The sequence below is a fragment of the Panthera tigris genome, chromosome B1 (assembly GCF_018350195.1).
Source record: "Panthera tigris isolate Pti1 chromosome B1, P.tigris_Pti1_mat1.1, whole genome shotgun sequence".
NCBI classification, from domain to species: domain Eukaryota; kingdom Metazoa; phylum Chordata; class Mammalia; order Carnivora; family Felidae; genus Panthera; species Panthera tigris.
This window is the reverse complement of record NC_056663.1, coordinates 44,271,367-44,291,918: the sequence shown is the minus strand read 5'-3', so window position 1 is coordinate 44,291,918 and position 20,552 is coordinate 44,271,367. Positions and strand designations below refer to the sequence as shown.

Here is a 20,552-nt window from a genome sequence, read left to right as displayed (position 1 = left end):
ACCTTTATGTGGAAACTCGGGCATCAGACATGCACAAAGAGCCCTCTCGTGGCCAAACTGAAAAGTTTTGCTTATTTAATATGGTTGATCTAACTGGTTATTAGCTGAAAAATGCTTTGTGGATTAAATGCAGTCTACATTAAAAAATAATAATAATAATAACTGAAATTCAATACCCGCCATCTTTCATTCTTACAAATGTGCAGCCCAGATGACTAGGGTCTGTGGTCAGCTCACATGTTAAGAGAAGTATTATCCGTGTGAAAGCGATTCCTTGTTGTCTGGTGTTAGTCCAAGTAGAGCCACTAAAAATGCTGTTTTTCTTCTAGAGCCAGAGGAAATGGATGAGTAGAAATAACAAGAGAGCGAGAATATTTCTGCGTCTTTCACTTTTCCAAGATGGCTCAGTTACCCAACCTAGGAATTGAAGTGCCCCAAACCTGTAGTGCCTACGTCACTGTACGGCTACTATAATATACATCTTAAATGTTATTTGACATTTCTACACAAACTACTATCATAAACAATATCTGTTAAGAACGGATTTATAAAGCAAATTACTTTAGTGGAATTCATATTTCCATATGAAGATTTCACAGCATTCCACTCTTAGGCCTCGGAGAAAGGAAAGGGATGTTTTCCTAACCATTCCCGCCCTTTCTGCCACTCCCTCTCCGCCTAGCTCTCGGCGCCACCCCAACCCCGGCAGTTGCTGATTCGGAGGGGTGGGGGTGGGGGAGTACATCAAAGTGATGTAATTCGTGACTTTAAGATGGTTACCATGGCGACTATCGGGCATATTACGCCATCGGTAGGGTAAGAGGTTCTTTAGCCTTCAGTGAGGGTTAGCCCACAGCTCATAGAGTGTGGACGGGCGAAAAAACGTCAGTCTTGCCCCCTCCCGCAGTACAGCCTCTTCTTAAACTGAGCCCAATATAAAGGTCATTTAGCTGGTGGCAGCTGGACCTTCGCTACCTCCAGGGCTGCCACAGCGAAGGACGCCCTCCCTCCCCGTAACCCGAGCGCTTATTGGTGGGTGGTGTCGTCACTCAGAGCGACGTAACGGGTGAGGAAAGAGGTGGAGCCATAGAGACTTGGCCCGGGGCCCTTCTAGATGGGGAGCTGGGGGAGGGGGGACTGGGAAGGGACTGGAGGACTGAGGCAGCCGTTCCCGGGAGCCGGCCCAAGGAGGTAGGGGTGGGCGGGCCAAGTCCTCCAGCTGTTATTCGGAGGACTTCGCCTGCTTTTTTTTCCCTCCGGAGCCCGGTCGCTCCGCATCCGCTCTTCCCATCAGCGTCCAGTTTTCCCGACAGCTTCCAGTTCCCCTCAGCACTCTCCTCAGCCCTTGACCTCGTGCCCCTGCCCGCCCCCCAACTTTGGAGCTCAACCTCCATTCCCCCTCCCTCGGTGCTTCGCTTCCTCTTTTCTCTTCCGTACCCCGCGCCCGGCTTCTCTTCGGCTTCCTTCCATAAACCTGGATCGCCGACAAGGTTGTCGCCCCCGTACCCGCATCATCCCCGCACCCAAACACAAAGAACCGCCCCCCCCCCCCCGAGACCCCGCTACCACAAACACAACCCTCCAACACACTACGTGCACAAAAGCCGAGAGCGCGTTTCGCCCCTGTGTCGTCAAGGGCCTGAAGCAAAGGTAACCCGGGAAGCCCGGGGCCCTCGGCGTGTGGGCGTGGGCGGCGCGATGGCGCAGGCGGGGCTCCCGGCAGTCCCCGCCTAGGAAGTGGTTGCCCACAGCCCCGGGCGGGAGCGCCCGGGGGCCAGAGAGCAGGCTAACCGCCGGATCGGGTGTGGCATCCCTCCAGCAGGAGACCACCCGCCCTTAGCCTGGGTTTAGATGTTTTTAGATGTTCCGAAGGATTATTTGAACTCCTGTTCAAAATGTCAGCTCTGTGGTTGAGGTTTCCGTCCAGGAGAACACCCTGGTCTAGGCCTTTTCCAGCTGCAGGAAGGCAGAGTTGACGCTAAGGGATATTACTAAAGCACCTTGCAGCCCTTGGCTGAAAAGCGCCCCAGGATGGAAAAAGGTTTTGATAAAGCTTATTTAAAGGTGCAAAGCTCAGTTTGGACTCTGGAGAACCACCAATACAGGAAACCGATTTACCTCCACTTGAATTATTAGTAGGTACCATGTTATCTCTTCACTGCTACATGAGTGCTTAGTGAGTACTTTCAGTCTTTAAAGTTTGGGGCAGCTTGGCCAAGTATGGGGGAAAAGCTAAGTGAAACAAATTCAGGATATTTACTTCATTCTACCTGTATTCTTAGACTACAAATAAGTGTGTATTGCTTAGCTTCTTTAATAACCTGGCAATCATTCTAGTGGGTTACTAGGTGTTACTGACCACAAATAGAAGTCTTTGAAGACCATATCGCCATCATGAGCACCGTTATACTAGAACTTATTTCTGTTTGTTGGGATCTCAAAGTACCATTTCCAGATCCAGGGCTGAGAAAACATTCATGAACTTGAGAGAGATTTTATGCCTTGCATGGAATGTGCAAATTTTCTACCCTTGCAATAGTAAACACTTAAATCCTGATATCTTTATAATTGATGTGTTTTTAAAATACTAAATTGTGTACTTACTCCTTCTGTCTAGGTTCCTATGTTGACTAGTTGAGACAAATATAAATATGGCTTTCTACAGTTATAATACAATCTTAGCTATTGCCCGAACAAGGTAAGCTGTGGAACCCCCCCTTCCCCTGCCAAATTCATATGAATTTTCTTCTAGATGAAAAAGATATATGTGAAAGGATAGGCTGGTTACACAACAAATTAAAGCTTTGCTGGGGGCACCCAGCTGGCTCAGTGGGAAGAGTGTTGGACTCTTGATCTCAGGGTTGTGAGTTCAAGCCCCACGTGGGTGTAGAGGTTACTTAAAAATAAAACCTTTTAAAAAAGTAAAGTTTTGTTGCCTTTAACTATCCTGGTTTTTAGGAAGCTCATATTTTATGGTATTTAAACCTACCCTGAATTTTCTATATGCCTTAGAACTCAGCCTGAGTAATTCTGTAGATGTATGGCACAGGTAAGACAGAAGACATCATGGTTTTAGAGTGACACCTCCATAATCAATAAATGTTACATGCCGCCCTTAGATATAAAAATGAGTACAGTGGCTGGTAAACAAACCAGTCCTAGGCCGCATAACTGCCATAGTAGGGTCTGTTATCACTTACTATTCCAAAGTATATTCACTGAGAACTTACTTTGTGCCTGATACATTGCACATTTTGCCTTTTGGCCCTTCAAAATGTGTTTTATCTTGGCATGCTTCAAAAACAGTCCACAAGAATGGAAAAGCCATCTCTTTGCCAGAAGAGCTGTCCTTGCCAGGAACTTTCTTTGCCTAGATGGGTCATTTTTTTATTTTCAAACAATCTAATGTGCTAATTTAACTGAAGATTATGAGCTATTGTAAAACTATGATATAGAAATCTATGGATGGGGTGCCCAATTCTAATTCTTACCTAAGATTCTTGAAGAATCTTAGGTGAAGGGCATTTCAGCTGTAAATGTCTCTCATTTGAGGGAGTCCATGGGCACTACACAGACAAAGCAGTATTATGTGATTGGTTAATACCCACGGAGGCCATGAAGAGTTTTGTTCAAGCAATCTTACTTTTTTTTTTTTTTTTTTGAGAGAAAGCAAGTGAGCGGGCAGGAGAGGGGCAGAGAGAGAGGGAGAAAAAGAATCCCCAGCAGGCTCCACTATGTCAGCACAGAGCCTGATGCAGGGCTCAAACTCACAAACCTTGAGATGACCTGAGCCTAAATCAAGAGTCAGATGCTTAACTGACTGAGTCACCCAGGCACCCCTCAAACAGTATTCTTATTGTCAGCAGAGTAACCGAAGACACAAACGTTCCACCTGTTTCATGAGAGTAGATAAAGGCAACACTTTCTTTTTTTTTTTTTTTTTAATTTTTTTTTTTTTTTAACATTTATTTATTTTTGACACAGAGAGAGACAGAGCATGAACGGGGGAGGGTCAGAGAGAGGGAGACACAGAATCTGAAACAGGCTCCAGGCTCTGAGCTGTCAGCACAGAGCCCGACGTGGGGCTCGAACTCACAGACCGCGAGATCATGACCTGAGCCGAAGTCGGCCGCCTAACCGACTGAGCCACCCAGGCGCCCCAAGGCAACACTTTCAAACACACACCGTGATGGAAAAATATTTGCTATTAGATTTTTATTTATTTTATTTATTATTATTATTTTTAATGTTTATTTTTGAGAGAGAGATAGAGTACGAGCAGGGGAGGGGCAGAGAGAGAGAGGGAGACACAGAATCTGAAGCAGTCTCCAGGCTCTGAGCTTTCAGCACAAAGCCCAACGCGGGGCTTGAACTCACAAACCATGAGATCATGACCTGAGCTGAAGTCGGAGGCTTAACCGACTGAGCCACCCAGGCTCCCCTGCCATTAGATTTTTAAATTAATAGTTGTGGGGTTTCTAACTTGTAATATACCAGTTATTTTTAGGAACTAACTTATTAGTATTTCTTCTAGAGTATATCATTCAACCATGAAGTACCTTTTTCTTCAACTGGGGTAAAAAGTTATATTTCATTCGTTAATGACTATCATGTGCTTTTAAAATACAACCTTAAAAACTGTTGTTTTCTTTTAACCAGAGAAAATGTCTATTTCTTTAATTTTTGAGTTTGTCCTAGTATGTGCTCAACTCAGAGGATGTTGCTTTTTATTCCAGATTCCCTAGCCATTTTGTCCATCTCACCAGCTCTTCTTACTCCCCATCATTTGCATTTCTTCACTTGCCAGATTCCCATTTAAAGAAAACATATATGAAGGACTATGGAAGCAAGAAGTACTCCTGTCCTAATCAGTCAGGCAGTAAAGTACTGCACTTACGAACTAGAATAATACAAAAGCTACACACATCAACTTGCTGGCTACAAGACGTCCCTGGTAAACCTCAGCCGGAGCAAACCCCAAAAAAGCCACAGGTGACAAACCCTGAGCCCACGAAAGGAACTGGCATGAAGATTAAAGAAGAAAAGCAATCTTATAGACAAAAAATTATGGGTGAACTTAAATATTATTACAATGGATTTTATTTACTTTGGATTGACACCAAAGTTGCTGCCCGGATGGTTTGGAGGCTATTGCATGGACAGGTGCTGACCAGACGAGAGAGACGAAGGGTAGGCAAGCATCATACTTGAGAAAGAAAATGTAAAATTAAAGTGAAATGTTGGGGAACCAAGTTTTAAACTCAACGTAAAGTTCATCCTAAAAATCCCAAAGTAGAAGTAGTAACTGATGGTGAGAACCAGAGTTTCTGATTGAGTTTATTTGTCTGAAACTGACTGACCCTCCAACTTTAGGCAAGATTCTTATTTGCCTGTAAGATGATTATAATTGTATTTTCTGATCTCCCCACAGAGTGGAGAAACTTCGGGTTTGATCTGTGCACCCGAAGTAGAAACTACTGTTGATATATTCTGTATATGCATTTCAAAAATCAGTTTTTAACAGATACTGTATTATTAAAGTACAGGCCTCTAACTTAGGTGAAAGCTAAGAGATGCCAATAACATGTTTTGGTTGTCATAGATTTCCTTGAAGGTGTCCCATAGATATTACTTCAGAGCTGTGGTAAAGAGGAAAACTCTACCTTTCCATTTTATAAACAGAGAGAAAATCTGTTAAGGGTTTTTAACACTTTAAGAACCAAGGCATCCTTTTTTGGTTTCTTTCTTTCTTTTTTTTTTTTTGTTTTGGGCATGCCCTAAAATAATGAATACCGCATATGCATTTAATTCTTTAGCTCTTGAGAACTTGTGCTGATTTCTTCCGCCTGGTTCCATTTATGGTGTTCCTCATTGTACCCTTCATGGAATTCTTATTACCAGCATTTCTGAAATTCTTCCCAGAGATGTTGCCATCAACTTTTGAAAGTGAATCCAAAAAGGTATGTAGGATTTTTTAAAACTAAAAAAAATTAATAGACTTTACAGTTTTCACGTTTATAGAAAAATTGAGCAGAAAATATAAGGGTCCCCAGGTACCACCTCCCATTTCTCTTATATTAACATCTTGCATTTGTGTGGTCTGTTTGTTATAACTGAAGAACCAAAATCTAGATATTATTATTAGTTAAATTTCATACTTTACATTAGGCTTTACTCTTTGTAATGTACAGTTCTTGGGTTTTGAAAAATGCATAATGTTATGTATCTACCATCACACTATCACCCAGAATAGTTTCACTGCCCTAAAAATGCCCTGTGTGTCATTTGTTGTTCCTCCTACCTCCCCAAATCAGTGGCAACCACTGATCTTTTCACTGTCTCTATAGTTTTGCCTTTTCCAGAATATCAGATAGTTGGAATCATACAGTGTGCACTCCTTTCATGGCTCATTTCTATCAGTGTATAATATTTCACTGTGTGAATGTACCACAGGTTGTTGAATTCACCTGTTGAAACATATCGTGGTTGTTTCCAGTTTTTGGCAATTATAAATAAAGCTGCCATAAATAAATGTCTGTGTGCAGGTTTTTGTACGAGCATAAGGTTTCAACTCATTTGGGTTCCTAAGTACATTGGAAAGCAATTGCTGGATCGTATGGTAAGACTGTTTTGTTTTGGAAAAAAAAAAATAACTGTCTCCCCAGGTAGTGATACCATTTTTTATTCTCACCAGCAAAGAGAGTTCCCATAGCTCTTTGTCTTCATCAGCATTGTGTTGTCACTGATGTGAATATTAGCTATTCTAATAGGTGTAAAGTGATATCTCATTGTTATTTTAGTTTGCAATTCTCTGATGAGGTGTAATATTGAACACATGCTTATTTTCATATGCTTATTTGCTACCTGTATATCTTCTCTGGGGAGGTATCTGTCTTTTGCCAACTTTTTAATGGAGTTGTTCATTTTCTTATTGTTGAGTTTTAGGAGTTCTTAGTATATTTGGATACAAGTCCTCTATCAGATATGTGTTTTGCAAATATATTCTCCCAGCCTATGGCTTGTCCATTCTCTTAACTGGCTTTCACAGAGCTAAAGTTTTTCATTTTAATCGAGTACAACTTATCGATAGATTTTTTTCTTAGCTCATGCTTTTGGTGTTGTATCTAAAAACTCATTGCCAAACTCTAGGTCACCTAGGTTTTCTCATATGTTTTTTTTTTTTTTTTTTTTTAATTTTTTACATTTTATTTTAAGTAGGCTTCACACCCAGCATGGGGCTTGACTCACGACCCTGCGATCAAGAGTCGCATTGCTCTACTGACTGAGCCAGCCAGGTGCCCCTCCTGTGTTTTCTTCCGGATGTTTTATAATTTTGAGTTTTAAATGTAAGTCTATAATCTGTATTGAGTTAATTTTGGTGAGAGGTGGAACATCAGTGTTAAGACTTTTTTTTTTTTTTTTTGGCGTGTGGATACCAAGTTTTTCTAGCATCATTTGTTGACGATGTGATCCCATTGAATCGTAACTTTTTAACCATTAAAAAAAAAAAGAAAACAAAAATCAACTGCTATTGCAGGGACTAGTTGAATAGTAGGTTTAGCCAGACAGACACTTTAGTGCTTAAGACTCGTCCTGGAGAAGAGGGATCCTCATTGGATGGTCACTGGGGTGGCCCCTTCATTCTTTCCATGCTGTGCCACTCTTACTACACAGAAGTACAAAGGCATGAACACGACATTACAAGAGGACAAAAAGGACAACTTTTATGTATTTGTTTTTAAATGTTTATTTCTTTTGAGAGAGACAGAGAGAGAGTGTGTACGCAGTGGGGGGAAGGGTGGTGGGGCATGCAGAGAGAGAGGGAAAGAGAGAATCCCAAGCAAGCTTCATGTTGTCAGCACGGAGCCCAATGTGGGGCTCAATCCCACAAACTGTGGGATCATGACCTGAGCCCAAATCAAGAGTAGGACACCTAACCAACGAGCCACCCAGGCACTCCTGAAAAGGACAACTTTTAAATGGGATTGGGAAATGTCTCATAGAAGAGATAGCCAGGCGACTGAGACTAGAAAAGTGGTAGAATTTTGCTGCAGCATTTGAAAGGCTTTCTGGATGGAAAGAGTAGCACTTACAATGGCTTGATTGTATAAAAGAGTATGACAGAATCTGAGACACTGAGTGCTTCTTTGTGGTTTGAGTAGGGAATACAAGGAGATCCATGGTGGAAGATGAGACAAAAGTGATGTGTTGGGTCAGGTTGGAAAGCGTCTACCACCCTAAGGAATTTAGAGTTTGCCTTTGACCATGGTGAATGATGGAAGGTAAATTTACGCAGAGGGTGAGTAACATGATTAGATCTGTACCTTAGAAAAATAATTTTGCTAGCTGGAAGGATTGAAGAGGGCAGAGTCAAGGGAGGGAAATCATCTGGAATACCGTGACAGTAGCACAGGAGTGAGAGGATTAAATTATGAAAGTGGTATTAGGAATAAAAACTTGAAGATACATTTGAGATAGGTGTTAGGGGGTAGAATCAAGCTTCAATATTTAACTGACTGGTAGTGGTTTAGTTTACTTACGTTTAAAGTAATCAGGACATAGAATTAATATCTTGAGATTCCAAGGAATGTATTTGTGCGTGCAGGAAGATGGGGGCAGAGAGGAAGTGATTTATCTAAACATTCCTCTTTCCTCAACACTTCTTGTTCCCCAAACATACATATACACACATCATGGCCAGAGTTTTAGAAAGTACCTTTTTCTTTCTTTCTTTTCATGGAGATGAATGAGACAGACAGACAGAGTAGGTGATGGTGGAGGGAAGCAGGTTATGGGAGGCAGGACACTATTTACATCAGATTAGAGCACCCATTCACTCTCATCATACTTATTTGTTACACTTTTACATTAATTTATGGAAATTTTGGATTATCATTAGTCACTAATGTTTGTCTTTCCCATTAGACTAGAAGTTCCATGAGGGCAGGAATTCTTCTCTGTTTTTGCTTGTTTTATCCCCAGCTCCTAGCACAGGGTAGATGCTCAGTAAATAAATGAATAGATGGATGGATGGATCTCATGATGGTATTGCCATTGCCATTGTGTGATTTTTCTTTCTTTTTTTTTTTTTTTTTGGTTGCGTCTCTCTCTTCAGATCTTTCTAAAAATCAATGATTGCTATGATTGACTGATCATTAGAATCTCTTGGACAACTTAAAAAATAGACAAAGATTTCTCTTTCTCTCCATCCCCCTGAGTCCTGACTATGGTTATTCTGAAAATGCTACCACACTGCATTTCTGATAGTGAATGAGGATTTAGAAATACTTGTCAACATTAAGTCTTAAGAGTGTACATTTAGGGGCTGGCTCAGTCAGTAGATCATAGGATCTTGGAGTTCAAGGCCCACCCTGGGAGTAGAGCTTACTTAAAAAAAAAAAAAAAAAAAAAGGAATGTACATGTAATTCTTTTTTGTGTAGTGCTTTGTTCACATCTGTTGTAACACTTATGTCAGTGTATTATAATTAATTGTATCTGTTTTGTATGAAACTATGTGCTACAGTAGCATAGAGTTACTTTCCCAGTTTCCCAGTTTCTTTCCCAGTTACTTTCTGGCTCATGCAACATCTGGGACCACTGAGACCGGAAGTTGGTCCAACTAGATGGTTTGGTTGTACCAGGCTAAGAGATAAGATCTCATTCTAAATAATGACAAAGGCTGCCATTGAGGGGACAATTTGGATCTATCAAATATTTATGATCATTGTGTTAGTAACAAATAAAAGGTAAGATTAAGGAGTCAAGTTGCAAACAGGCTAGTTTTTATTCTGCTTCTCACAAAACCCATTTAATTAGGTCTGAAAATAATATTAACACATGAAGTAGGGATGAACAATAACAAGGTGGTGGTTATTTTTTTCTCATCTTTATCTATGAAGTTGCAATCATGAATGATTAACTTCCTCGTCTTCTATTATTAAGGAAGAAAAACAGAAAAAGAAAATGGCTGCAAAGTTGGAACTAGCAAAATTTCTTCAAGAAACAATTACAGAAATGGCAAGGAGGAACAGGGCCAAGTTGGGAGACGCCTCTACACAGTTCTCATCCTACGTCAAACAGGTGTCCGTCTCTTTTGTAATACCAGACAACAACTTCCAGGCTGGCAGTTATATGAAAACTTCATGTCATCATGGAGCTTCCAAATTGTTCATGGTCTCTGACTTTGCAGATACCTTAGTTATACAGATACAATACTGCAAACATTTAGAGATTTGCAGAAAAACCCATTTTAAAGCAGTCATGTGTTGAAGACGTTGATAACTTCGTGGAAAGAACTGTAGATCTAGAGTCAGACTTGTGAACTACTCCTGATTTTTCAGTTGACTTAGACTGACTTGGACAGATTTCTCCTTTTTGTACCACAGGGCCGATTTCCAGACATAAGATAGAGTCTGTGAATGCCTTGATGTGTCTTTCAAATAGTCTACAGGGAAGGTTAAATTAAGTAAGAAATACATTTTAGGGGCACCTGGGTGGCTCAGTCGGTTGAGCGGCCGACTTCGGCTCAGGTCATGATCTCGCAGTCTGTGAGTTCGAGCCCCGCGTTGGGCTCTGTGCTGACAGCTCGGAGCCTGGAGCCTGTTTCAGATTCTGTGTCTCCCTCTCTCTGACCCTCCCCTGTTCATGCTCTGTCTCTCCCTGTTTCAAAAATAAATAAAACGTTAAAAAAAAATTTAAAAAAATACATTTTAATGAACCTCTTTGTCTCATTGCCTAGGTTCAGACAGGCCACAAGCCCAGTACAAAGGAGATAGTTCGCTTTTCCAAACTGTTTGAGGATCAGCTAACCCTGGAACACCTAGACCGACCTCAGCTGGTCGCCCTCTGCAAACTACTAGAACTACAGCCCTTTGGAACCAACAATTTGCTTCGCTTTCAACTTCTGATGAAACTGAAGTCTATCAAAGCAGATGATGAAGTAAGAGCTTAACTATAGCCATAGGGAATCAGCAAGGCATGGGAGATCCCTTAGGGTGGCTTTGTGATAAAGTGCAATATCTTCTCTTAGATCTTCTCGGGGACTGGTTCTGGCAAACCATTGAATGGTTTAAACAATCATTACCATGACAACGTGAACTGTGATTACTCATTTTAGGAGTTGTTTGTCTTACTCTGACGCACTTTCTGGAGAAGGCCCTCACAAGCAGTTAGTAATTTAGTAATCTAAAGTAGTTAGGACCTGCTGGGAAGGAGCAGCAGCCCAGGAGATTCCTGAGAGTCTTCCATTGCTAAGGCCAGTGCTCTACCCCCACACCTCCGCTCCCCTTCCTCAGAGCTGATGCCAGAGTAAATATTCTGCCCGGTGAGTTGGCCTGATAAGAAGGGGTGACAAGTCATAATGCAGAGAGGGGAAGCAGAGCCTGGACATCTTATGGAGGAAAAGGCATTGTAACTACTAATTAGGCTCCTTAAAAAATGGAAAGAATGTTTTTTGAGTCAGAATCAGCTGCTTTAAGGAAAGCATTCTGCCTGAGGGAGCAAGATTCCCAGAACTGAGAAAGCACCATGCCTTTGGCCTCATTTAGATTTCAGCTGTTGCTTCCAGAACTTTGGAATAAACAATACCGGTCCCAGAAGTACCGTAGTTTTGGGGCACAACAAGCAGAAACTGTTAGATATTGAGAGAGTTTTGTGGACCAGAGGTAGGGCTGTGCCCCAGTGGGGGCGGGGTTGGGGGGAGAGTGATACTGGGACACGCAGCAAATAGTAACACTGAAAACTTTTCAAGTGGAATATTTTCTGATGAAGCCTAAAGCTGCCACGAAGGGGAAGAGATGTCACAACCAGCCAAAATGCAAACCAAGAGGGGAAAGAACTACTTGGATGAGAGTGTTGGGGGGGAGTTATGGGACTATCTCTGATACTATTAATACCTGTTGGCAGGATTCCCTTCATTTCCAACTGCTGCGCCTTTAGTCAGTGCAGAGGACAAGGTGTGAGAGATGTAGTGTTTCCCTGATTTGTTGGAATTTAGGCGTTTGGTGAGATTGGGACGGAAAGATCCAGTACCATTGCTTACGTTTCTTTCAGATAATTGCCAAAGAAGGGGTGAGTGCTTTGAGCGTGTCAGAACTGCAGGCTGCCTGCAGGGCCCGAGGAATGAGATCCCTGGGTCTCACTGAGGAGCAACTGAGACAACAGCTCACAGAGGCAAGTAGCGGCTCTCCCGGGCCACTTTCACTAGAACTCTCTTCCCTGCGATTTGCAGACCTCACTTCGCAATGTCGACTTCTCAGGCGAGCCATCTTACCTTAGTTTGCCTCATGTAATTGAGCAGTGGGACACTGAAGCAGCTAGATTTATTTTGTTTTTAAGTTTATTTATTTATTTTGAGAGACAGTGCAAGTGGGGAAGGAGCAAAGAGAGAGAGGGAGAGAGAGAGAATCCCAAGCAGTCTCCGCACTCAGTGCAGAGAGCCTGATGTGGGGTTCAAACTCATGAACCATGAGATCATGGCCTGAGTTGAAGTCAGATGCTTAACTGACTGAGCCCCCCAGGCACCCCAGAAGCTAGATTTACTTTTTTGATGGAGACAGGGTACTCTGTTAGTTTTCTGTTGCTGCTAAGAAACTACCACAAACTTAGTTGCTGAAAACAGCACCTGTTTGTTAGCTTACAAGTTCTGTCGGTCAGAAGTGCAAAGCTTCTCGCTAGCCAGACCCCTGTAAGCTTCTCATCTCAGACTTCCCCTTTTTGACCTCTAGCTCCACATTTAGAGATCTCACGTGATTAGGCGAGACCTAGTTAGATAACTTCCTACTTTAAGGCCTACTGACTTGGGACCCTAATTATATCTGCAAACTCCTCCTGGCAGCACCTACATTCATGCTTGAATAACTGGAAGGAGGTGTGGGTGCACTGGGGACAGGGAATCTTGGGGCCACCTTAGAGTTTTGCATACTTCAGCTATTTAACGGGTTTGGGCAAAATCTCTAATCCAAGGCCTGTCATGTGTGAATCCATCCGGAGTTCTAAACCTTGCCCGGTGGCTCACCTGGGACCACTTTTCCAGTTAATGCCTCAAGCCAATGTAAAGCCTTGACTTTGGCAGCAGATGTTTCATAGTTTCCCTCAGACAACATATTTTAACTAAGAGCATCAATGTTTTCGAACAAAGGAGTAGCTCCTGTTAAAATTCTCATAACTGTAAGAAGTGCTATCAAATGTACACAGAGCGTTTTGGAATGGGAGTCACTGTTGTGGCTTCGAAACCAGGTCAGGTAGCACTTTCCTCTTACGTGTCGGACCTGCTCTGGCTGGAAGGTGAACATACTGTAGAGAAAGTTTCTTAAAATCATTTATTTCTTGAACATAGAGTATTGGGTGAGTTCATACTGTCAAATAGCTTGCTTGAGAGGGTGTATCATTTTTACCACAAAGAAGTGAGGATACTAATCCAACAATATGACATCCAGCACTATGTATTATTTAAAAATTCCTGTGTCACGGGGCGCCTGGGTGGCTCAGTTGGTTAAGTGTCCGACTCTGGCTCGGGTCATGATCTCATGGTTCATGGGTTCGAGCCCCACATTGGGGTCTGTGCTGACAGCTCAGAGCCCGGAGCCTGTTTTGGATTCTGTGTCTCCCTCTCTCTCTGCCTCTCCCTTGCTCACACTCTGTCTCTCTCTCAAAAATAAACAAACATTAAAAAAAAAATAAAAAAATAAAAATAAAAATTCCTGTGTTAGGATACAGGCAGACACTTTATAGAAAGGAAAATCTAAAAATGATAATCATATGAAACATCTTAGCTTCATAATAAGATAAATTACAACTACGAGATATCCCCTTCACCTATTATGTGGGCAAAGATCAGTCTGATGACACACTGTGTTGTTGAGGGTTGGGGAGAGGGGTGCTCATGCATTGCTGAGAAAAACCTCCACATAATCTTTCAAAATTTAAAAATGCATTTACTTTGACCTAGAAATTTCACTTGTGCAGTATGATGTATCAATAAGATTATCCATTGCAGCACCATTGCATTTATAATAGCAAAAGATTGGAAACAGCCTGAAGTTTATTAATAGGAAAATAATCAAATTGTGGCATTTCCATGCAACAATAGAACACTTAATAGATGTTTAAAAAGAAAGAGGCAGCTCTATTAACTACTGATATGAATCAATCTCCAAGATATTTTAGTGGAAAAAAAAGCAAAGGGCAGAACAGTGTATATATATCATACTTTATGTAAAGATGAAACACCTATAAATGTATGTTTGTATATTCACAGGACAACTGGTAACACTGGTTGCTTCTAGGGCGGGAAACAAGGTAGCAAAGGGTAGGAGTAGAAGGCAGGCTTATTGTTACTGATTACATTTTACTTTTTGAATTTTGTCTCTGGTCATGTATGATTGCTCTAATAATATTTAAGCTTGACCAATTTGGTTCTTGAAAATTACGTCTCATTTTCATTTTAAAGTTTATTTCCTTGGTTATGCACGAGTCTTATTTTTTCTTTCACATTATCTGCTTTGTGGCGAAGAAAAGATACTGAGCTACTTTGAGCCACAATTGGGTTGAAAGTTTAATGGAACACCCCCTCTCTCACTCTGATCCCACTGGTGTGAGGGGGTTGCACAGCACAACTACTGGCTCAGAAGCCCGGAGAAGAGCATTATCCTTGTGCTGTTGTTTACCAGGGTGTGGCTGGGGAAGCTGTAAAACCAGGGAAGCAGTAGATGACTGTGGGTCATGTCCAGTTCTAACATTCTGCAATGCGATCGTGTTTTATCCTCCTCCCGTTCTCCAGTGGCAGGACCTCCACCTGAAGGAGAATGTCCCTCCTTCTCTGTTGCTCCTGTCCCGAACCTTCTACCTGATAGATGTGAAGCCAAAGCCAATTGAGATACCACTAAGTGGGGAGGTAAGTACCTGGGTTTATGGAGTTTCGGGATTTCTGTTACTGGGGCCTCTCCATAAATGTCTTATTTCCTCTTGCAGTTAGGGTAGACCTTTCTTTTGGAATATCTTTTGAAATTTGGTCCAACTGGCTTTAAAATCGTTTTAGAATTCTTTAAAAAATTAAAATCCTTAAAACTAGCTCCAGCTCTAGAGCTATTACTTTTTTTAATCCCAGCTTGATTTAGGAATCCCATTTATTCTTTCTCTTTAAGCTATCTTGTCTTCAGCAGCAGACTGTTTTCACCACTTTCTGTTTTGAAACTAAATAGTCCCTGTTCTTTCGTGTCTATTTGTCCAGATTCCTATTAATTTTTAAGCAGTCAATGGCCAATCTAGAATGTAAACTATTTGTTTTCCTTCAACTCGTTTCCTTAATCATTTTTTGTTGCCTTTAATTCAGCAGTTTTTTTTTTCCCTCCTGGTATTTTACTGAAAAACCCAGGATGGGCCCAATCACTAGAGCATCTTGCTCTGATCAGAAAGGACCTCTCGGGGCACTTGGGTGGCTCAGTTGGTTGAGCGTCGACTCTTGATTTTGACTCCGGTCATGATCCCGTGGTTGTGGGATTGAGCCCTACATCAGGCTCTGCACTGAGTGTAGAGCCTGCTTAAGCTTCTCTCCCTCTGCCCCTCTCTCCCACTCGCGATCTCTTTCTTTAAAAAAAAGAAAGGGACTCTCACTTCTCTACTTTGTGGCTTCATGTCTAAGTCAGAACCTGCATGGGTAAGAAAGGAGAGACCATTACAGAAGACACTGCACATGTGGTTTAGTGAAGTACTCTGGATTGGGGACCAATCATTTTTAATTCAGTTAAGCTAGTGATTCCTCGGACAAGCCAAGGGATATTAGATGAATTCCAGCATGAAAAATGTACTTCAGGGAACACCACCTTGCTTTTCCTTTCCATATTTCCAGAGATTAATCAGATTTGGGCTTTGTCTGGGAAGGACCCTGGGGAGAGTAGGAGCAATTTTGGAACCCAGACCATGTTCTAAAAGGCAGCCTACCTGATTCTTACTCTATCTTTGGTCATTAAGACAGAACAAATTTGTCATTCTTAGACTGTTCTCAGGAGCAAGGAAATCTTGGAATAGTGTAATATCTCAGAGCTAAATTTGTATTCCCAGAATTATTCTAGAGGGGCATAAGCCCTTTATCCAGATGCTGCTTTCTAGAATGTTTGAGAAAAACCTAGAAATCAAGGACAAAATGACAAGCTCCTAGGCATTTTATTAGTTTTTTTTTTTAATCCACGTCTTTAAACGTCTATTTTCCATATATACAAAATGCGAATAAGTAGCATGCTAGGTTCTGTAAAGACTTTAGAGACATCAAGTATACTATAATTTAGGATATATGTAGCTTTTTTCCCTCCAAAGTGCATAAAGAAATTACTTATTTCCAAAGAGCAGTGACATATTTACTTTTCAAATCTAATTAATATAATTCTTGAAAGTAAGTTAGCTAGCTATTCTAAAATACCATCCCTTACATTTTCCTCATGTTGCAGGAGCACCTACCATTAGGTGCTTAAGCAGCACCTACCATTTTAATAATTCAGACAAATTTATCACTTATTAGACACCAAGATGATAAAGATGTCAATTTTGACTAAGTTATATCAATGCTATTAGAAGCTGATGAGGGGCGCCTGAGTGGCTCTGTCAGATGAGCGTCCTACCCTTAGTTTCGGTTCAGGTTACTCTCAAGATTTGTGGGTTCAAGCCCCCTGTTTGGCTCAGGGCAGAGCCTGCTTGGGATTGATTCTCTGTCTCCCTCTCTCTCTGTCCCTCCCCTACCCACTCTCTCTCAAAAATAAACATTAAAGGGGCGCCTGGGTGGCGCAGTCGGTTAAGCGTCCGACTTCAGCCAGGTCACGATCTCGCGGTCCGTGAGTTCGAGCCCCGCGTCAGGCTCTGGGCTGACGGCTCGGAGCCTGGAGCCTGTTTCCGATTCTGTGTCTCCCTCTCTCTGCCCCTCCCCCGTTCATGCTCTGTCTCTCTCTGTACCAAAAATAAATTAAAAAAAAGTTGAAAAAAAAAATTTAAAAAAAAAAAATAAAATAAAAATAAACATTAAAAAAAAAAAAAGCTGATGAATGATTGTTGTTGAGAGTGAGAACAGGATCAGAATTAACAAATCAGGAGCTTGTTCATAAATGGGGATTTTTTTTTTTCAGATTTTACTTTTTAAGTAATTTCTACACCCAACATGGGATTCAAACTCACAACGCTCAGACCAAGAGTCAGTCACACACTCCACCAACTGAGCCAGCCAGGTGTCTCAATGACTGAGGATTTTTAATACTAGGATCTCCTTAGGGTGCAACTTTTGTATATAGGGTGCTCATAATTCAAAGATAATAATACTAAGTTGCTATTTCAGGGACATATTTCATATGTTCTCACAAAGGGTATAGTTGGAAGAAGTCAGGGATTTAGTGGAAAGCAAGTTGTGCTAGAAAGCATTTATTACTATGAAGTGCTTCTGAGTTTCAGGAATAACAGAAAGCTTATGTTTATATAAAATATCTCTCTTCCTAGTCTCCAAAGATGGATATTCCTGTGGAACCAGCTACTTCTCCTGAATCTAAAGAGAACCTGCTGGATGTAGCACCTCCACTGAAGGGAACTAAGGTTGGACAATTACTTTTCATTTGATTAATTAGCTTTAAAAATGAGAACAAGTTAACATATATTTTTAACTCCCTCAATGAAACTGTATTTGAATACAGTGGTGTTCTTTAAATAAGGAATATTTATTGTACTAACAGATCTATTTGTAAGAAAGGTCAACATTTGGCTATATGCAATTAGGTTCCAAATGTAGCCTCTTGAATCCTGTGCCAAAATATGTCATTGTTACAAGTTCCTGGCAGTCATGGCAGTGTGACTATAGATCTAGTACACATTTTGTTTTAAACCCATAACCTAACTCTCAGTTCTGGTGTTTAAGGATGAAGAATGTATACAACTGCCCCCAGTTACCCCATCGTCCATATTGCCATCTTCACCTGTTTCATTACCGAAAGGACCCATCCCTTCTGCTAAAGAAGCTGTAAGTGTCTGAAAAAAGAAAGCCTTTTCTCTCTGGCTATTTTTAAGGGCAGGGAGAATCTAGAATTGTAACTATTGCAAAACACTGCACAGTTCTTCCTGTCCTCCAAACAGGAAGTTGTAGGCTGAACTTTAGTCATTTTATAACCACTAACATTTTTAAAACTCGGTTATCCAAAAGCGAAACAAAACAAAACAAAACACCTTATCAACCAATGCAATCGTGGATCAGGACTAAACATGTTAAGTCTAGAAGCTAATTACAATATAGGCAGATTCTTATTTTCTTTTGTGCCAGATGGAAATAGTTCCCATATGTTGTGTATCTCACACAGGCTTCAGATGTCAGGAAATAACTAGCAGGAAAGCAATTTAAATCTTAGGAGAAATGCATGTAAATAAGAAATTACTTATCTATCCATTTCTCCCATTTGGGTGAAAGAATTTGGGGCAAGAGCAGAAGCATGACACAAGTAAGTGGTGGTGGGGGGGGTGTTCATGGGAGAGTTGGACGGTGACTATCTCCACTGGATCCTGACCACCAAAGAAGAGAGCCAGCGAACATGCAGACATCTGGGGGTGAACGTCCAGGGGCCTTGCTTGCAGGGCCCCCCCTTTAAATTTTTAAAATTTTTATTATCAAGGTAAATTATAACCTTGGATCTGACTTTATGGTCTGTCATTATTTGATTAAGAAAATACAAGAGGGACTCCTGAAGAACTCACACATCTGACTGTGACCAGTGCCTAAAGTCCTTATGTTTTATGCCTAGACACTCCAGGTCAAATCCCAAAAGACAACCCAGAACAGCAAGGCTAGTTCAAAAGGAGCATAAGGACTACTGAGGACGAAGCTCACTCTCTCCAGCTCCCTGCCCTCCGCAGTGGCATCCATAACGGGCCGCCCAGCTAAGACGATCTGTGTCTGGTTTGAGAAGAGATCAGCCATTTCGTCCTTGGGGCCTTGTAACCATCCAGATGATGTCAGCAGTGAGACCAAGTTCAGACCGTTTAGAAATATAATTGCAAAGCCAACTTCCTCTGTACCATTATGTCATCCCACTAAACTTTGTGTAAAGCCCCCTCCCCATGTTATTTTTGAACAGCTTCGTATTTGTGTGCGTGTCCTCTACGGAAGGAAAGTTTTCGCATAATGGAATCAGCTTGGCATCTTAGATAGCTTGAGTGAGAACTTGGAAACTCCAAAACCATTGTAAGACCACCTCACTTTTCCAGTGATCCATCAGTATGAATAGTGCCCTGGAAACAGAGCACCTTATGAAATGGGATGGATGTACTCCCCAGTAAAGTCTTTCTGGATATGAAGAAGAAAAAGCTCTTCGGAGAAGAAATGGGGAGTTAAGCAGACTGGCAGTCCAAAAGGCTTGGCTGCTGCTTGGCTGTTCTGAGACGTCCCCCTCTGGGGCCTGCAGAGGCTCCAGGAATCTGGGAGGCTGCCACTATTCCAGCACATGTGGCTTTCATTAGCCACCATTTTGCCAGGAAACCTAATTAAGGGTTTAAGACTTAACCATTTGTCTGTGCTGGGTGTATGTTTTTCTAGTCTGTCTTCCATAAACAAGACTATTTGTTGGTCATAGGGGTTGTTAAAGTTTGATACAATCCCTGTACTACCCAGTAACAAGTATTATGTTCAGATATTTATGTTTGGTGTGTTCACTATTATTAATACTGGGAAAAAAAAAAAAACAAAAAAAACCATTAACATAATAGATTGCCATGCAGCTGACCCAACAGCTTTCTTCCCTTGGGGAATGCTTAGAAAGAAAAGATACTTTGGCCCCGGGGTGATGAAATTAGTTTTCTTTGCTTGCTGTGAAATTGAAAGCGGTTAAGTGGAAGTCAGTTAAACCAAGTAAAACTCAAATCTCTCTCTCTGGGATCACCTAAGTGAGGACTGTCATCAGCACTTCACAGCAAAGATCTGTACCTTACAATACTTTTTAAGCCTCCTCTCCCCCAGAGGAAAAGCCCCACCACAGCCTGCTAAATGACGAATCCCTACTATGCAGGTTCCATGGATTTTGCTGTTGGCCCAGTAAGGTGATTCACAATAAACTTTCCCATTTTTAAAATGATGGGCGTTTGTTTTAATTAGCTCACATTCAAGTGTTAAAGGTGGGAAAGGGCCTAGCTAGTCAACTTGTTCAATCCTGTTTAAGCTGAATGATTCATAAATACTGTTGGCTGTTCTCCGGTTCTTTCTGGCTTTCCCTGTAAGCAGAGTGGGATTGGTTAGGTCAAGGGGCCCCTGGGCAGTTCTGGCCCCAGCTGGCTCTCACCCATTTTTTTTCTACATCTAGGCATCTGAGACACCTGATATATAGCCCTCTTCCCGTTCTTAGGATAGTGGCTCAGAGAAGTCAAGGATGTTTCTTTGGGCTCATCATCACACAGCACTCTTGGCTGTCAGGCTCTATGTGATTGTTACATCTATCCCCGTGCTGAAACCGAGCTGGTGTTTTTCTGGTAAACGATTAACAACCAGCTCTGCCTGATGAGGGGGTGCCCTGATTTGTAGTGCTCGATTTCAAGCTGCCAA

General features: G+C 41.7%; 1 protein-coding gene across 5 annotated transcripts; it reads left to right on the top strand.

Annotated features, from left to right (window-relative positions):
• The first annotated feature begins 1,095 nt into the window (after positions 1–1,095).
• LETM2 (leucine zipper and EF-hand containing transmembrane protein 2) lies at positions 1,096–20,085 on the top strand. Of its 5 annotated transcripts, none has more exons than XM_042983451.1 (11): positions 1,096–1,191; positions 2,618–2,698; positions 4,737–5,190; positions 5,817–5,960; positions 9,944–10,081; positions 10,740–10,940; positions 12,053–12,172; positions 14,781–14,894; positions 17,477–17,569; positions 17,889–17,990; positions 18,763–20,085. In XM_042983451.1, the coding sequence occupies exons 2-11, from the start codon at positions 2,652–2,654 to the stop codon at positions 18,823–18,825; spliced, it is 1,476 nt and encodes a 491-aa protein (XP_042839385.1). In that variant the 5' UTR covers positions 1,096–1,191; positions 2,618–2,651; the 3' UTR covers positions 18,826–20,085. The 5 variants fall into 5 exon arrangements, with proteins under 5 accessions (XP_042839385.1, XP_042839386.1, XP_007097135.1 ...); XM_042983452.1 differs by lacking the exon at positions 1,096–1,191 and adding an exon at positions 1,199–1,650; XM_007097073.2 differs by lacking the exon at positions 1,096–1,191 and adding an exon at positions 1,672–2,135.
• Positions 20,086–20,552: the final 467 nt, after the last annotated feature.

Bases quoted from the DNA above. Each gene is read 5' to 3' on its own strand.
- LETM2 (XM_042983451.1), top strand. From the start codon at position 2,652: ATGGCTTTCTACAGTTATAATACAATCTTAGCTATTGCCCGAACAAG. The intron at 2,699-4,736 runs GTAAGCTGTGGA...TTTTTATTCCAG, and splicing joins TTAGCTATTGCCCGAACAAG to ATTCCCTAGCCATTTTGTCC. The intron at 17,570-17,888 runs GTTGGACAATTA...CTGGTGTTTAAG, and splicing joins CTCCACTGAAGGGAACTAAG to GATGAAGAATGTATACAACT.